Genomic DNA, 17,013 nt, shown 5'->3' with positions numbered 1-17,013 from the left:
ATGAACAATTACAGATGACACTTCTTAGCTGAACACTGTAAAACCATCTCACTTAAGCAAAGAAGTTGCTGCTGCCCGAATCAGTGCTTCACAACAGCTCACTGGTGGCTGCTCCCGATTTACATGCATAGTATTTTTTTCATACCCTATCAGGTACTAAACAGGTACATCCTATGCCTCAGCCAATAACTACAGTCCAAACAAAAATCAAAGTGCCAGACCTAGACTTGGGCCATCCCAAGTTCTGCACATGCAGCCACTTTACTGAGTCGAACGTTTGGAAACTGTGGAACACAAGAATTAATCACTTCTTCTAAATGAAGATCTTATTTTTGAATGTTGCAAAATAAAAACTGTATTTAAAGCTAAATGCAAGATAAAGAAAAGAACCAACACACAACATATTTCCACAATGAGTATACTCTCACTAAATTCTGTGCATAGTTTAGCTTCAAGGAGGCATCTAGCAGAGAAATGGGCTTAAAATGGCATTCTATTTCAGAACTATATCCATGAAATCTTAATACTGCTCTTGCTTGATTTGTCTCCAATACTATACACAGAAGAAATTGTATGTATTGAAGCTCGGCTTTTTCCAGTACCTGAAGTCACATTCTGGGATACTTTTAAGGAACCAACAGGGTTTTACAAAAGGTAATAGGAAGCTTTAAGTGGTTTACCTGGAACGTACTTCTGATGAACAACCTTATGGGATAATTAACATGGGTACTGGACACAAAACTAAGAGAAATTCATGAAACCTGTTTTCCCTTAAGTGTAGCTAAAGACACAGGGCAAACAGTGTACAGTGCAACTGCTTACAAAATATTTACCTGCTGGCCTTGGGGACTTTGTAAAATTTGTGCTACAGCAGCAAGTGTATCTGTATTAGCAATCTGAGATACCCAGGGATCAGGTAAACTCTGCACCACATTGGCTGGAGTAACTGGAGTCACAGGTGTTCCTGAAAAAGAGAAAATACAATATGCCAAAATACTTTTAACATATAGAGTTAAAGATAACTTTTTTTTTTTTTTTTATTTTTTAAAGAATACTGTATAAAATAACAAACTAGACACAAACACTCCTGTTATTTTATAGGAAAGATTTATGGACAGCAAGAAATCAAATGATAAAGATACCATAATCTTTCCAGGAAAGAATTAAATTAAATTAAAAGAAATAAAAAATAAAAGATGCATATATTTTCTTGCCAATTATTAAATACCGAGAAAGGCATTGTATTAACACCAGCTGAAAACATTGTTCTCACATACACACACACACACACAGGATGAACACAAACTTCAATCAGCATTCCTCAAGCAGCAGGATTACTCAAAAACATTGTGCAAGTGTAGTTCACAGTTCTTCCTGCTGCTGACTTGTGGGAACTACGAAGAAAAACACTGATGAATGCAAAATATAGGAGAATGTCAAGAAACCTAAATAGGTTTCACACAGTAATCCAAACCATTCAACAGAAGCAAGACATATCAAATGACAATTGTTACCAATCTATTCAGAAATGTCCGTGAGATAGCCAGTAACTTGTGAACTCACTGGACTCTTGCGTTTTATCCTCAGGCAGAGCCTTGAGGATTCTACTAAAAACGGATGGATTTGTCTTTCATGTGACTGTGATACAGTGAACTTCAGTAAGCTTTTCTCTCAATTGTGGCACCACTATTAAACCGAGATTTTATTAGTATTATTTTGGTTTTAACTCTGTCAATGACCTACTGTTCTGACTTTCAAGTGTAAAATTATGCTTACTGCACTTTTACAGAATCTGAAAATATTTAAAAATACATAGTTGGAAAGTAAACACAATAGATTAGCTCTTGTTTTTACTATTTCCTTTGATGTGAATGCTGGATACATTTACTTCTAGCTGTCTAAAGGAAACCAGTGAGATTTTTCAGCATGTTGACAGTCAACATACCAAGGCTGACACAAGTGTTTAATTCAGAGTAGGCTCTTAGCCTATTTTTGTTTACCTGGTGTATTGTTGCTCATAGCAGCTGTAGTGCTGGGCAAGACTGGGGTCACAACTGGAGGAGGAATTCCTGCTGCCATATCCAAGAGAGGCTGAATAATTTCACTCTTGAACACATTATTCTTCTGCCATAAATTTAGCACTCTAACAATTTTACTCTAAAATGAAGAAAGGATAACAAAAGATCTGAGTCAAGATTCTATTTCTTGTTATTATCAATTATGGAATTAACAACTGGCAATATTAGTATGTCTAGATTTAAGTACCTTTTGGTTACAAACAGTAAGAAACATAGGAATAGTTATACTAGATCACACCAAAGACATCTAACCCACAGTCCTGAGGCTGACTTATACAGGATACCTAGGGAATAGTGAGGACACACTATGCACACAGTGACATTGCCTTCTCTCCACAGAAAATCAAATAGATTAAAACAAAACAAAACAAAGCCAGTATATCTGGGTCCTTTATATCTTTACTCTTGAAAGGTGCTATGGAAGGAAAATAATTTTAAGGAAAGATTTTAAAGAATTACTAATAATTAAAACAGGGAATTTTTAGTCTCCTCCTATATTTTTATGGTCAACATATTAATGTAATTCTGGTTTACCCATGCACCAATTGAAAAATGGACGTATTCTAATAAGACTACTAACTACTTCTATAGAAAAGTAAAAGCTCAATATTTCACAAGTCCTCTAAAAATAAAGGCCATGTTTCTTACATTATTTCTTGATAAAGTGAAGAATTTAAAAGTTTAAACTGGAATACAATTCCCATCCAGTTATAATCACATAGTAATATATAAAAATGTGGATCATGGGGAAAGAAAATCAAAATTAAGTCTTTATACAACTCTATTAAAGGTAACTCATTGTTCTAGCTGCAAATACATTTCCATTCCAACCTTGTTTTGATCTGCTCCCAAATTTTTTCTCTTCTAAGCTTTATTATTACCCAATGGCAAGATTTTGATATCTTTAATAATTAGAACAATTTTTTGCTGGGTCAGATATATGGTAGAACTACTTCCACAGCAGTCAGTCTTCCCTATAATACTGAACCCATATGCAACACATCAGCAAGATTTCAGATTGCAAAATGTATTTTCCCTAGGTGAAGTGAAAAATACCCTAGAAAGAAACCAACGGGAGCTTTACAGACCATAAACAGACTTTTATGTTTTATCGAACACTATCCTTTTTCACATCAAACACCTGTAATGTAATACATTAGTTCTCATGCACTGAGATATCAGAGAAGCATTAAATGACAGGATAAACGGAACTATTTCTCACCTAACAATAAATTTACTATGATATCTTTTAAAGCCAGATGTAAACGAGTACTTGTAGCCATCCTTGCACTCTTGAACAGGACAAATTATCTTTGTGTTACTAGATTTCCCTGAGTAGTAAGCTAAATATTTATTATTATACAAAACAAACTAATACTGCTTAAGGAATACAATTAATTGAATAAAAATTTAGGTTAACTGTCAGAAGTTCACACCTATATATATTTAAAAACATCACGGAACAGAAGTAGCACAATTTGATCATTCAGACACACTTAAAACCAGATTGGAAAAATGTCATTTAGCTTAATCGGTTCAGCAGCACCTCAGAACTCCACTGCAGAAAACAAGACAGATATCCATGCTAGAGTTTTTCAACTAATTTTAATTTGCAGATCCTGACATATTTTCTTGTAGAGGTCCTAACCCCCATACAAAGGCAGGAATCCTAAGGCAGTTACAGGAGGCATGCAGTGGCTGAACTTGCCTTAGTCACTTTTCATGGATGCCTTTGGTTTTCAGATCAGTGACTGAAAAATGCAGCTGCAGGATGGCATTTAACTGTCCTAAGAATAAGCAGTCTTTCTCTTCTCGCATTTTCCTGCCTCACCTACCACTTGATTTAATAACTGCATCACACAAATATATGTGGAGATGATGCCCTTGGCATTTCCCATCATTTTGTAATTTTTCAATGTGCTAATATTAAGACACTCCAGCTATTGTAAAATCACTGTGACAAAAACAAAGGAAGTTAAACTGTCTGCACCTTCTGCTATTCCCAACCAATCTCAAATTGCGTAAAGATAATCTGGTAGCAATCTTGACTACTGTGGTCCAAGGGATCAGCTGAGCTGTTGGGTCAAAGTAATCAACTTAGAACTTACTCAACTGTTGTTTTAGCTCCAAAAGAAAGATAACTTTAAAGACACTTTGCTGCTTTTCTACTGTTGCTGCAGAGCAAAACACACTAGCTTGCACTGAATATACTGCTATCAAGAAAGATACTTATTCCTTAACACTAAAAAACCTGCTCATTCATTTTCTCAGTGAAAAAGGGAAGAGAACAGAAGACTGACAACACTTCCCTGTCCTACCAAATGCCTGTTTAATTTCTCCCCTTCAAAATATCTTACTACCACTCACTGAGTCTTCTTGAAAACCTTATGGAAAGACCCCTTTTAATGTAGCTGGATGCATCTCGCTCCATGACTCCACTGAGACAAGCAAAATTAAAAGAAATATATATAAATGCATAAAGAGAAGTCTATAATCAGGTTCACTGTAGTAAGCAAAAAGTGAGTTAAAATTTACTTTTAACAGATAATATATTAAAGACTGTTTAGATTAGAAGAAGAGTAAATGGTTTACCTTGTCATCCCCAGGACAACGATACAAGTTCTGGAAAGTGCTGATGATGTTATTGCTGAATCTTGGGGCAAACACATCTTTTTCTTGCCCAAACTGATGTCGGGACTGTCTCACAATGGAGTCAATGACATAGAGACCAGGCACCTTGTATTCTGGTTTGCACTACAAAGAATGAAAATTTAAAATACGCACATGTGAAAAATAACACAAACCATTAACACCTAAGAGCAAATATGGACAGTCCACTACAATTTTTAAATGACTCAAGGTATCAGCAAAATGTTCTCTATCTTATAAGTTGCTCCTGAAGTATCAAACTGTCTCAGACAGAAATATCTAAGCTTTAATGTTCAATTTATAGCATTTTTGCATATTTTGAAAATATGTAAACGGTGTAAAATCAATTTCCTACCACTAAAAAAATGAACTTCTTAGACTCTAGCTATCAAAATCTAGCACATGAATTGTGTATTCTTTTAAAATGCACCACTATTTTAAATGAGGTAGAACAGCACAAAGCATGAAAAAATTCTAAGTAGTACACTGGAACTTGACAGAAACATTATTCAAAATATTTTCTCCTTCTTGATTATCTAAGTCAAAAGGTTAACTTTATTTTGAATCACTAAGTAGTGTGTGCTATATGCTCCCCTTGTACAAGAAGGTATTTACATGGGCACCTGTTTGGTTGAGAATATACTGATGATGCTTATTTTAAAACTGTGGAAAATTTACAGACATAAATTTACAAACAGCATAGTATTTATAAAGCACATGTGTTCCAACTGCAATTCTAATTACTTAGGTAATTTTACCTAGGTAACAATTATAGCTGAAATCTTGGTCTTTTAATTCCAAAAAATTGCATCAGACTACTGCAATCAGTTTAAAGACAGAATGAAAAGTTGTACAGAACTACAATGAAATCATCACTGGAATATACTATGATGTGGATTTACTTTATGACCACTGGCTACACACTCTTATCACACAGGATATCATGGAAAACACGAGAAAGTACACCCCTTCCCTCTCTGGTCTGGACAGTCTAAAAATGTATTATGTAACACTGTAAATTCATTATCTCTAATGCAGAACCCAGTCTAGGAGCATCACATCCTCCCAGGTTTCTCCCTTGCATTTAGTGTATATTGCAGATCATATTTTCAAATGTATTAATTTACCTCTTCTCCAAGCAGAATTTTATTTTGTCACCTTCTACTTTTTTTTTTTTTTTTCCATCTTGCTAGGTCCTTATATATTATTTCTCTTTCCTCGGTATGTATAGCTTCCTCCTCAGTGTGCCATTTATTCCTTCTTTCAGGTCATTAATAAAAAGATGTTAAATAGGACTGACTGTAACTTCATTCTTGAGTTTTCCATATGAGGTGGTACATACAGACTAGCTATTTCAAATTATCTTCACCTCTATTATTAACACAACTTAGAGAGAAGGCGAAAGTTTCTAAACATAAACCTATTGCTTCAGGTATAAAGGAAATCTTTGGTACACAAAGCCAATTTTGCCTTTGCTTTTTATTTTTTTTAATACTAGCATGACAAAAATTGTCTAAATTGTTTAAAAACAAACTCTCCAGACTATCAGTTTAATTAGAGCCTAGATATAATTTTTTTGCTTTGAAAAGTGTTGACTTGCTAACATTTGCAAACTCAATATAGGATTTATTTATGCTGTAAACGTAGATCTGTGTTTACAGTTGTGGCATTCTTCATTTCTAAGAATGTGTATGGCATTCTTTATTTTTAAGAATCTGTATTAAAACTATGAAATTACAATGCAACTGGAGGTATTATATTGTCTTCAGAAAATAAATTTCATGTATCCTAGCTACTTAAATTTTAGCTAAATGATCATCAAAAATAGAGTATTCTGTATATATAACATACATGTATACAATCTTTCACAATGTTCAAACTAGTAAACAACATGGAAATTTAGTAAGAAAACTCAGCAAATATGCTAGGTGGAGTATTTAAAAACATGGAATACACTAAGCATAAGAAAAGATGATAATGAATACAATAATACAGATAAAAAATAAAAATAAAATACAAGTAAAAAATAAAGAAGTAAAATTACAACTGGGACAGTGAACCTAAGTATGCACAAACCCAGATAAGACAGCTGTAATACACCAACTGTTCACTTCGTGAATATGTCTACATATGAAGATAATAGTTAAATTTGGCTACTTAGAAAAATGATCTGAGTTTCTATCTCACAACAGAATATCCCTGTATATGGAATGTAGTCACATGACCCTTGAATTGCTATCTTGCCAGACATAGAGTCAGTCAAGATGACAATAGTCCAGTGAGATACACAGTGTCGTAAAATATGTCATGAAGAATTATTTTACATGAAGTTTCAATAATTTTTTTGGATGAATTTTGAGGAAAGAAATGACTGGAGTAGGAAAGAACCCACAAGAAACTAATTAAGATGGAACTGACATCACTCTGGACAAGTCCATAGCAGATTTTAATGGAAGATTCATTGGTCTGAGCTTTAGCTTGAGGTGACCGCTTCCAGAAAAATAATCCAACCATCCAGACACATAAAATCAGTCCATAAACATCTAATAGCTAGAAAAGAGCTTTCACCTCTTTGTCTATGATTCTACTCAAATACCAACTTACTATTTCATGCTATTAATAATTTACTGCCCTCATTAAATTATTCATGAAAGACTAAAAAAGAATTATTAAGCCCACCAAGGGAAAACATCTAATGCAGAGGGATCATTAGACAAGGTTATCAATCACAACATAGATCTGCCTTCTCTATAACCAGCAATGAATGATCCAGAATTCAGTACATTCCCTATCAAGTAGTTTGGGACACTGAACACAGAATGTGTAAATATATTCCATACTCTGCTAGTGTGTGGAAGAGTCAGGAAGAACCAGTGCAATTCCCAGCAAACTGCCAGTTCTTCATTCAGAGGAGAAACCTCCTCTCTTGCCTTTGAATATGGAATAGTTAATCAGCAACCACTGCAACTAAATATCAGTATTTGGAACTCAGTCAACTCAGGATTAATTTCAGGATATGACACCACAAAATGGTACTGATCAGAGATGTGCAGATGGATAAGATGACAGACACATATTTACATCCTCCTATGTCTACCCATAATAGTAAATAAGGACCAGGGGATACTGGTCCCTTTCCTCTGAAGTAGAAAGAGGTCAAAGGCAATGCCCCAAAAGATAACTATTTGACAAGACACTAGCAATGATGGTGAAAGTATGCTACTAAGTTTTCACTAGTGCCACAAAACTTAGGTATGACACACAGGCTTACCTCACCTTTTCCATATAAGGCTTAATCTTCTATTACCTAAATAATTCATTCATGAACTATTTTCAGACAGTGAAAAACACCATGCTGGAGCTGAACCCCATTCACACTATCCAACTACTGCCAAAAGACATCACAGTATACACTGGGCACCAAGGAACAACAGTTAAGGAAGAAGACAGGTTAATGACATGGAGCTATCTAGACTGATTAGTGTACTGGAGAACTGAATGGAGAATGCATCTTACACTGTAACTTTAAGAGACTAACTTCTTTAGCTTGCTTCAGAAAATAAAGAGGCAATTTGACCACAATTTACTACTATTTACAAGAGGAGAAGAAATTCAGTACAAATGTGACCAACTGAGCAATCCAGTACAATGCAGACAAGGAGACAATAATCACAAGTTGGAATCCATACATTTCCAACTGGAAGTAAAATGAAGTTTTACCCGAGAACAATTAACTGTTGGAAGAAAACAAAGTGCAATATAATTCTCTGTTGTTCAGAATCTTTAAGTTAATACCACATCCTCCCAAAGAGTCGTGCTAGTCTAGCCATAATTTTTTTGGTTTTAAGTTATTGACAGGAACCACTGACCGAAATGCTATATCTCATGTGACACAAATGATGAGACTGGTTGATTATCTTCCCTTCAACTTTAAAATGTATGGAAAAGCCTGGCAGAAAAGCAAAAGCAACTATCACTTGACAAACCACTTTCAATTTTTTTGCTGTTAGCTGTTTACATGGACTATATTTTAACTGACAGCCTATTTCAACATTAAATGAATACACACAGAGAAGTAGTCCACAGACTGTATCAGCAGTCATCCAGACCAAAGTATATCACAAGTACAAAATGAGCACAAAGTATTTGTATTTATGCACCATGGGTTATGATGAGCTGAACTGATTACTAGCAAAAAACATGACAGTCTTAAATACTCTGCATAATATGAAATGAGGAATTTTTCTGTGTGCTGACAAGAAATACCTGTGATTTACTTACCTTCTGAATGAATTTCTCAACACTCTGTACAACATGTTTGTAGAACTGGAAAATAAAAGAGGATTTCAACAGAGGAGAAAACCTGAAAATGCATATACTTGCTCAAGTAATGCAATACTTACAGTAAACTCAGAATTAGAAACTCTGGTTGATTAACCAGCAATTCAATACCTACAGCTGAGTACACTGTCTTCCTTACAGTATTTAATGGCATAAGGAAAACTAAACCTCACTTGTTCTTGTCATCTGAGTTTTTTTTAAATGGATTTTTTTTAAGTAAGTACTTGTTTACTGGGAGATATGAGAATAATATAATTACTCCTTCAAAAACCTATAGTTATTTCACTGTACATGACTGAAGATGTTAGCCCAATGTTAGTAAGCATATAATTTCACCATATTTTATTTATTTTCCAAGTTCACTTTAATAACATAAACATTTCATAACCTAAAAACACGAGTATAGGAAGATCACATCCACCAAATACTTTTTCTTCAGAATCTTTTTTTAATCTTACACATCATTGCAATAGTGATAAAGCTCTGTACAATTAAATGTTTTTATTGAAAAGATAAAAATGGAAGCATGAGCTACCTTCTTCCATTATCTCATAAGGTGCACTGAAATGCACACCTCAAATACAGTGGGTGAGCAAATGTAACAGTTACTTTATATTCTGTTTTCTCCTGACCGTTGCATATGGTCATTGTTTGTTGTGCAGTAACAAAAAGGAACAATTGCTTGGTATACATTACACTTGGAGTAGGCTCCACATACATTTAGGAAAGATTTTAATTTCTGTGAAATAAAATATGTCAATCCCAGATTCAAGTTACTGGATACGTTCAATTCCTGGTACATCATTCTAGCATTAAATATCCTAAGGAAAATAGCACAGTCAGGAAGATCAGGTACTGGACTGACAGTTGCAAGTTAATATCTGGAAAATTAGAATTACAACTTACATGACTTTGACAGGTTATGATGTCTCTAAGGTTCACTTTACTCAATCACAGAATAAATAGTGAAACTTTTTTTTAAACTCAAACATTTTAAGACTTCCAAGTGAAATAGATGATATAATATTTTGATATTATTTAATCATTTATAGAATCATTTGTTACTATTTTTGTCAAAAAAGTATAATATTTTTATTATGTCTCAACCCACAGACTCCACTTTGCATAGACTTCTCTTATTTAAGAAACCCAATGAATTTCATTCTTCTGTGACTGACCCGCTATTTCTCTGAACTACAGAAAGTGCCAATATGGATGCCATTAACCTGAAAACATCTCTGCATTCTCAGCAGAGAAATGCAGATAGGAAGAGCCTAAATTAATGGCCTTTTTGCTTTTATTTTTTCCTCTTTTTCACCTATCCTGCTTTCAGTGAATTCCCATTTGTTTTAATGGTTAACATTAATGGCATACTACTTTTCTCCCTTGTTCTTACAGTGCTGTTTTTTGCTGCTTCATTGCTGTTCAACAATTAATTTTATTTTGTGGCAAGAGAATTCTTTAATTAATACACTAACACTAAAACTTAGAACATTTGTATCCAAACAACATTAAAAATAAAATCTACGAACAACGCACATGAAAAGGTATGCCAGGAACTTATGAAAATGAACTAAATCTTTAACAATTGTATTAATCCAAAAGGCATACATATCTTATGTTTTCTGAAAATATAAAGAAAACTCTTTTTAGTATTATATTTATTCACCTGTTCTTGGGCAATCTTAGTTTCCTTTTTAAACATAGAAAAAAAAAAATCTCTCTTTCAGATCTGATCCAAGAACCAAGTTGGGATAATTCCTTCTCGCATATGACAATCAGTAAATGAAAGTCAAAAAACAAATTAAGCCCTCTACTGCACCTCTGCAAATCCATTACCATCACATCTGATCATAACTTGGAAATCGTACATAGAAAAGGGGGGAAGAAAGTTCAGTAGCAAGTTCTTTAAGCTATGCAGTTATTTTGAGAGATGAGAAATGGAAAGAAAATGAAAATTTGTTAGCCAATTTCTTACCTTTATAGCCTTGATTGCTGCCTTGGTGATCTGTGTCATTTTAGCTTTGGAAATAGGTGGCTTGTAATCATTTAGCGAGTACAACTGAGGAAAAAGGAAAAAAAAAGTAATTCAGCAGAAGTATATTCTGCAATTATAAAATAGTAAAAAAATACAGTATTTGTCACAAGAAAAAAACACTTTTCATTTTTACTTGATTTTAATTATGTCATACCAGAAAAGGCATCCCCATTCAAGAAAAAAAAAAAAGGCCCAATAAAATATAATGTAACATGCAAAATGCTTAAAAGATAACAAGTTTTTCTTTGCAATGGTCACTGTATACAAAGATTTACTAACACTAAATACAGCAGACAGCTGCAGGTGGAGTTACAAAGGTAATACATACAGCACACAAACATGTTGGCTTTCCTTAAGGTTTTCTTTCCAGGGCAAAAAACTTATAGTAGTATACATGATGACCTTTACGCAAGCATAACAGACTTTTAACCAAATACTTATGTTATCTGTCATCATCTGCCTGCAGAACCCAACAAAACAAAAATCCAACATTAAACAAAAAATTCCAGCCCAGTGAGAAAGGAACATGCAGTAATTTTGCCACTTGAAACAGCAGATTTGGAAAAAATGCTTACTTCATTCACTGTAGTCAGAGAAATAAGGGATTATAAATTGTACAAATGCTTAAGCAAGCATTTGTTTGGGTTCTCAGTTATAATATAGTTACACAACTTCATTAGTATTAACTAACAAAACAGCCACAATACACAAGCAGTGGAGTTGTGCATCAATTTTTCCCCATGATGCAACAGTAACTTTATTCTTTTTATTTGAACATACATCTTCCTGACAGAAGCAATCCAGAATGGCAGATTTTCATCAGAAATTTGCTACACACTGAGAACTGTACATAAACTAACTTCATAGCTATGAGTGATAGGTGATAATTGAAAACAACTCCTTCCTTCACACTAAATGTCTGGAATCCATATTCCAAGGCTATTTACTTGCTGTGAAAACCTCAGATTATTCACAGTATATGGCTGTGAAAAAATATTGCTCTTTATTCCTTCAACTCCGTATGTTATGAAACACAGGCCTGTCCAACATTTTGCTACTTTCATATGCAAAATCGCCAGATACAAAATGCCAAACCAGTTTTAAGGCTCTTGACCTAACTTGCATTCTATTTTTGTTTACAAAACTTATTTAAAAGCTCTTCAGATTGAAAATAGAACCCTGATACCAGAATGAACATCCATACAAAATCTAAGATTTCTTTCCTAAAGCTTCAGGAAAATTTGGAGTTTTTCCATAAAATGGTCACTGAAACAAAAACAAAACCACAAACAACCCTCCCCCTACATGTGCTGAGCAATACAGTATATTTCATCCTTTAACTTCCTGAAATTCAACCATATGTAGGTGAACAGCTAGCACAGAAAACATCATTCAAAATGGTTTACATTTAACAAAGTAAAATGCAACAGTAAACAGGATCACACAGTGGAAAGGATTTGACAAATCTTAAATATAGGCCATGCTCCCCAAGCTGCTTATAATAATTTATTGCTCTGAAGTTAACAAGAAGATATTCTTCAGCTGTATTTGAGTTCCCAAGAGATAAGGATTTGTTCTCACTGCAAACGTGAAATGCTTCTTCTGTACTCTCCTGTCAGAAAAGGTTTTAGCTAAAACTTTGCACAGCTGTCAAAGTCAAACTGAGAAAAAGTTTGGTTTGTCTAAGCATAGATATCAGTCTTTTTAGCTTGAAAGGATCTCCATTAAAGCAGAGAAATTTTTATTACCAGTTCACAGCTAAACATTCACTTAAAAAAACCCCTATTATTACCTCTCATTTTACAGGGTGCTAATTGCTGTTGCAAAATATTTTGAAGTGCTTAGGTGCTTCCTACACAACAAAAAGTGAAAGTTTTCTAGAATTCAAATATATAAATGCTGTTAACTGGTATAGGGGAAAGGGAGAAGAGAGGAGGAGAATCAATAGACTCCAGTCAGTTTCTTCTTTGTTTTATACTAATAGTTCAGTGCTCAAATTTCAAATATCCATAGGTGATTTGCTAGACTGCTGGCCATCCATGGCCTGGCTACTGGCTTGGGTGGAATCATGTGCAAGTACAGCTAAATTGTTTTTGGTGCCACTAGCGTCCCAGAAGCAATTGGCTAACTTTCATGCAAATGCCTTAGCAGAGTCAGTTTGGATATTCCTGGTCAGCATTCTCAAAACCCAAACTATTAGTAAAAGCAAATCACAGGTCGAAATCAGCCTAAATCCAAGAAGCCACCTGGCCAATTCCAAAAGCACACCAAAGAGAACAGGAATAGTAGCTCTGCAACCACAGACACACAGAGCTAGGAGAAGGCAGAACCGCTGACTTGCACAGATGTGCTGGGATCACACCTGACCAGTCCATTACCTTTGAAATGATCAGGAAAAACGGGAAGAGGCAGTTCAAAGCGTCAAGAACACCACAGTGCTGGGAACCACAGAACAGTCACAACTGATTCTAAAGCACAGACTATGTGCAGTCAGGTATCTTGCTACCACACATCTCAGCGTATGTCCCAAAGCAACAGGATAATAGAGGATGTTGATAGCATCCCATTATTCTATTCCAGATAGCAGAAGGACAATTATAGCATAAGTTTTCTAGTTTGTATTATCTGTTATTAGAAGCAAAAAAAGGCACCAAAGAAACAGCAAAATTAAGAATATATTTCTCTAGAGACAGGCTTTTTGGACAAAGTACAAACAGAAATATTCACTGACTTGTTCCAGATTCTAACAGTGGCTTAAAAGGAAATGCAAATCCTAAATTTAGTATTGGAAGAAGCCAAGACAAAATGATTACTCTGAATTATTTTTCATTAATTGTCTTTAAGAAGCTTTTAATTTCTGATAAACACATTTTGTTTTGAAATCAATATTCACTTGGAGAACTGGTTATTTAGATCTATCAGTTCCTTACCGAGGAAGTCTGAAAAAGCAACATTTGTAATATTAGATAGGACAAAGTGACAGCCCAGTGCTGAATATTTTTTTACAATTTTTGCACGTTTAACGTAACAGTTCCATCTATAAAATGAAAAGATTTGGCATTTCTTAAAACTTCCTCACTGAATCTTTTAGTACTGAACAGAATTCAACTAGGTAGAGCATATGAATTCAGAGCATACTTTAATTCAAATCAAAGGGGGCCAAAACACAGCTTTTCTGAATGCAGAGATATCCTAACATGCACAAATACCTCCCTGAATACCAACTGATAGCACACATGTTCTTGGCTCTAGCTTCACCAAATTCATACATTATGCTTATAAAATGTCAACCAGGGATTCCATTCCACTTGCGCTATGGCTAGGCTGGTTAGGCAGAGAAGCAAGGCTTTGTTGCCCCTCTAGGAACAAAACCCAGGGTTTGTCTCTAGCACGCATGAAAATTCTTTACGACAGCACACATTTAAAGAAATCTGACATTCTTCAAATCTAGTTAAAACAAACCAACTGCAATTTATTCAGGATTATAATATATGAAAGTAAAGAGCTAAAAATATATATATTATTATTATTTTAAGAACTTCTGTTGATCTTCTGGCTCATTTTTCTTGTATGCCTTTTGTACAAATGCTTAGCCAAAACAGTTTGCTAGAAATTAGCTCACTGGCAGAAGATAACTGCTTGCCCTTGCATCAAAAAAGCCTTTAAGAAAACTAGAAAAAAAAAATGCCAAGATGACCAAATAGTAAAGTCAATGAAGCTATCTGAAGTAAAAGGATATCTTCAGAAAATGAGTAGTGCCTAAATGAGGAAAACAATAAGCAACTATAAGTTTTATCAGGTTAAATGTAAAAAATAAAGCAAAGAAGTTTGAGAAACAACCAAGAAAAGGCATAACAATAAGCCCTTTTCCAGAGACAGAAGGAAGAGAGGGTTCCTCTAGGGCCAAAAGATAATCAGCATATAAAGGAGGACTCATATGAGATAAAGCTCTACAGAAAAAGCCCCCTACCCTGCTTTTAGATTTATTCACCGAGGAGGAACTGTGGAGACTTCCCATATCAAAATCCTCCTGAAGTATGTTTATAACAGGCTACAAAACAAATTCACAAAGTGAAAAATAATGAACTGCCAGAACTAAATTCTGAAGGAATTCAAGAATGAAATAACCACTAACTCTGATTTGTGAATTCTCACTTAAAACAGTCCCAATCTTGTAGCACCAAAATACAGGAAAGGCAACATGAATTTCTGAGAAGTGCTCAAGAGGAGACTTAGGAAACAACAGATCTGTCAAGTTTGATGCTTGCACCAGAAAAATTTATAGAAATTACTTGAAAGAACAGAATTAGCAGGTACCCAGATAACTCCACACAGCTGTTGTAAGGGAAGGCCCACATCTCAGTCTACTGAAATTCTTTCAAAGGCTCAATGAGCACACAGGCAAGAGAAATCACTGACATAGTCCGCCTGGACTACCAGAAGGCATTTAATAAAAATAATAAAAAAGACATGACAAATAACCTGATAAATTACTCTTTAAAAACAGGAGACAAACAATTTGAATAAACAGTCATTCTATTTATAGTAAAGCTAAGTCCCAGTGCACTGCCAGAGCATCTATGCTGTTCTGGATAGGAAAGATGAAGTTTAACTATCAAAAGCTGCAAGAGAACATAAGCGATACTAACAAGTAATAAAATGGCAGACAAAATAAGCATAAGTATACATGAAGTAATAGACATAGGCTTTGAAGCTGACTACTGCTATTCAGGAAAGAGATCTGCTGATACAAGGGCCATTTCTTTGAAAGCATCAGTTCAACAGTAAACCAGAAATATCTCAATAGCAGTAAAAATAGCAAACAGAACCTTACGACCAAAACACTATTTAGGCCACTGTATTAACCTACAGTGCACTCTCATCTTGAATACTGCTTGAATTTCTGCCTTCCTCTCCACTCTCCAAGATTTACAGGAAATCATTAGGGATAATGAAAACTATGGAGTAGCTTCTCAGTGAAAAACTAGGACTCTTCAGCCTGCAGATAAGATTATTGTGGGGATGGCAGATGTCTATACAGTCCTGAGTAATGGAGAAGGTCCACTGGGGATGATGGGGGTGAGGAGGAGTGCACCAAGCAGGAAGTAAGGTAAAGCCAAGCAGGTGAAGGTGGCTCTAGGTTTCTGAGTTTGTATTCCTTGGAATTCCAGACCTCTGAGGGATGTTCTGGCGTGCCTCAGGGCGATGTGACTCACCTTTAAATGGTTATTACCAGCATGGTCAGTCTTCACCCAGATACTGTAATGAACACACCTACTGTATAAAATACAGTTAACAATCTGTATGCTAGTATAAAACACAGCTCTCAGTTCAAAAAGAACTTATTCAAATGAAGTTTGAGCCTTATCACATCAGGCAGCTGCATTTTTTTTTTCCACAGTGGAAATCCAGTTCATTTAAGAAGGTCAAAGGTGAAATGCTGTAATCTTCAAATAGCAGACAAACCCTGGAAGTTTCAGAGTTTTTGAAATAGGCTAGTTACATTACAATACAAGCTGGGAGAAGAAAGCAAAGGAACACATACACACAAACCATCAAACAAACTTCAAAAAACGTGCTTTACAGTTGAGTTGCTACATGATTTGGTGTGTTTTGAAGAGAATCTACTTAATTCCATCCACTAGTCATTTATTTACTTTCCTGGATAAACATGAACTCCTATCAAACACCCCTATAAACACCTGCCTGGAAAGAAAAAAATTGATCAGTATTTCTTTAAGCATCTGATAACTATGAAAAGACATCTGACTACTAACAAAACCAGTTTTCTCTAGTTATTTTCATAAGTTCACAGCTGGAAGGACTTGCATAGTTGAAGAGACTGCATCAGTTTTTTTATGGGAAACATCAGTAAGTACAGAAACTTGCTTTTAAAATCTGAGGCAC

General features: G+C 34.8%; 1 protein-coding gene across 3 annotated transcripts in view; it reads right to left on the bottom strand.

Moving 5' to 3' along the window:
* Nucleotides 1-17,013, bottom strand: part of SCAF8 (SR-related CTD associated factor 8) — a 107,992-nt gene that overhangs the window by 74,980 nt on the left and 15,999 nt on the right. For all 3 annotated transcript variants that reach the window (XM_067293590.1, XM_067293589.1, XM_067293588.1), the window contains exons 2-6: nt 11,047-11,130; nt 9,009-9,053; nt 4,671-4,832; nt 2,001-2,157; nt 834-964 (exon numbers count right to left, since the gene is read on the bottom strand). In XM_067293590.1, the coding sequence (XP_067149691.1) occupies nt 834-964; nt 2,001-2,157; nt 4,671-4,832; nt 9,009-9,053; nt 11,047-11,130 (579 nt within the window). The remainder of the gene's footprint in view (nt 1-833; nt 965-2,000; nt 2,158-4,670; nt 4,833-9,008; nt 9,054-11,046; nt 11,131-17,013) is intronic.

This window comes from Apteryx mantelli, chromosome 3 (assembly GCF_036417845.1).
Source record: "Apteryx mantelli isolate bAptMan1 chromosome 3, bAptMan1.hap1, whole genome shotgun sequence".
NCBI lineage: Eukaryota > Metazoa > Chordata > Aves > Apterygiformes > Apterygidae > Apteryx > Apteryx mantelli.
Note: the sequence above shows the minus strand (reverse complement) of the source record. Positions and strands in the feature narration are given on the sequence as shown.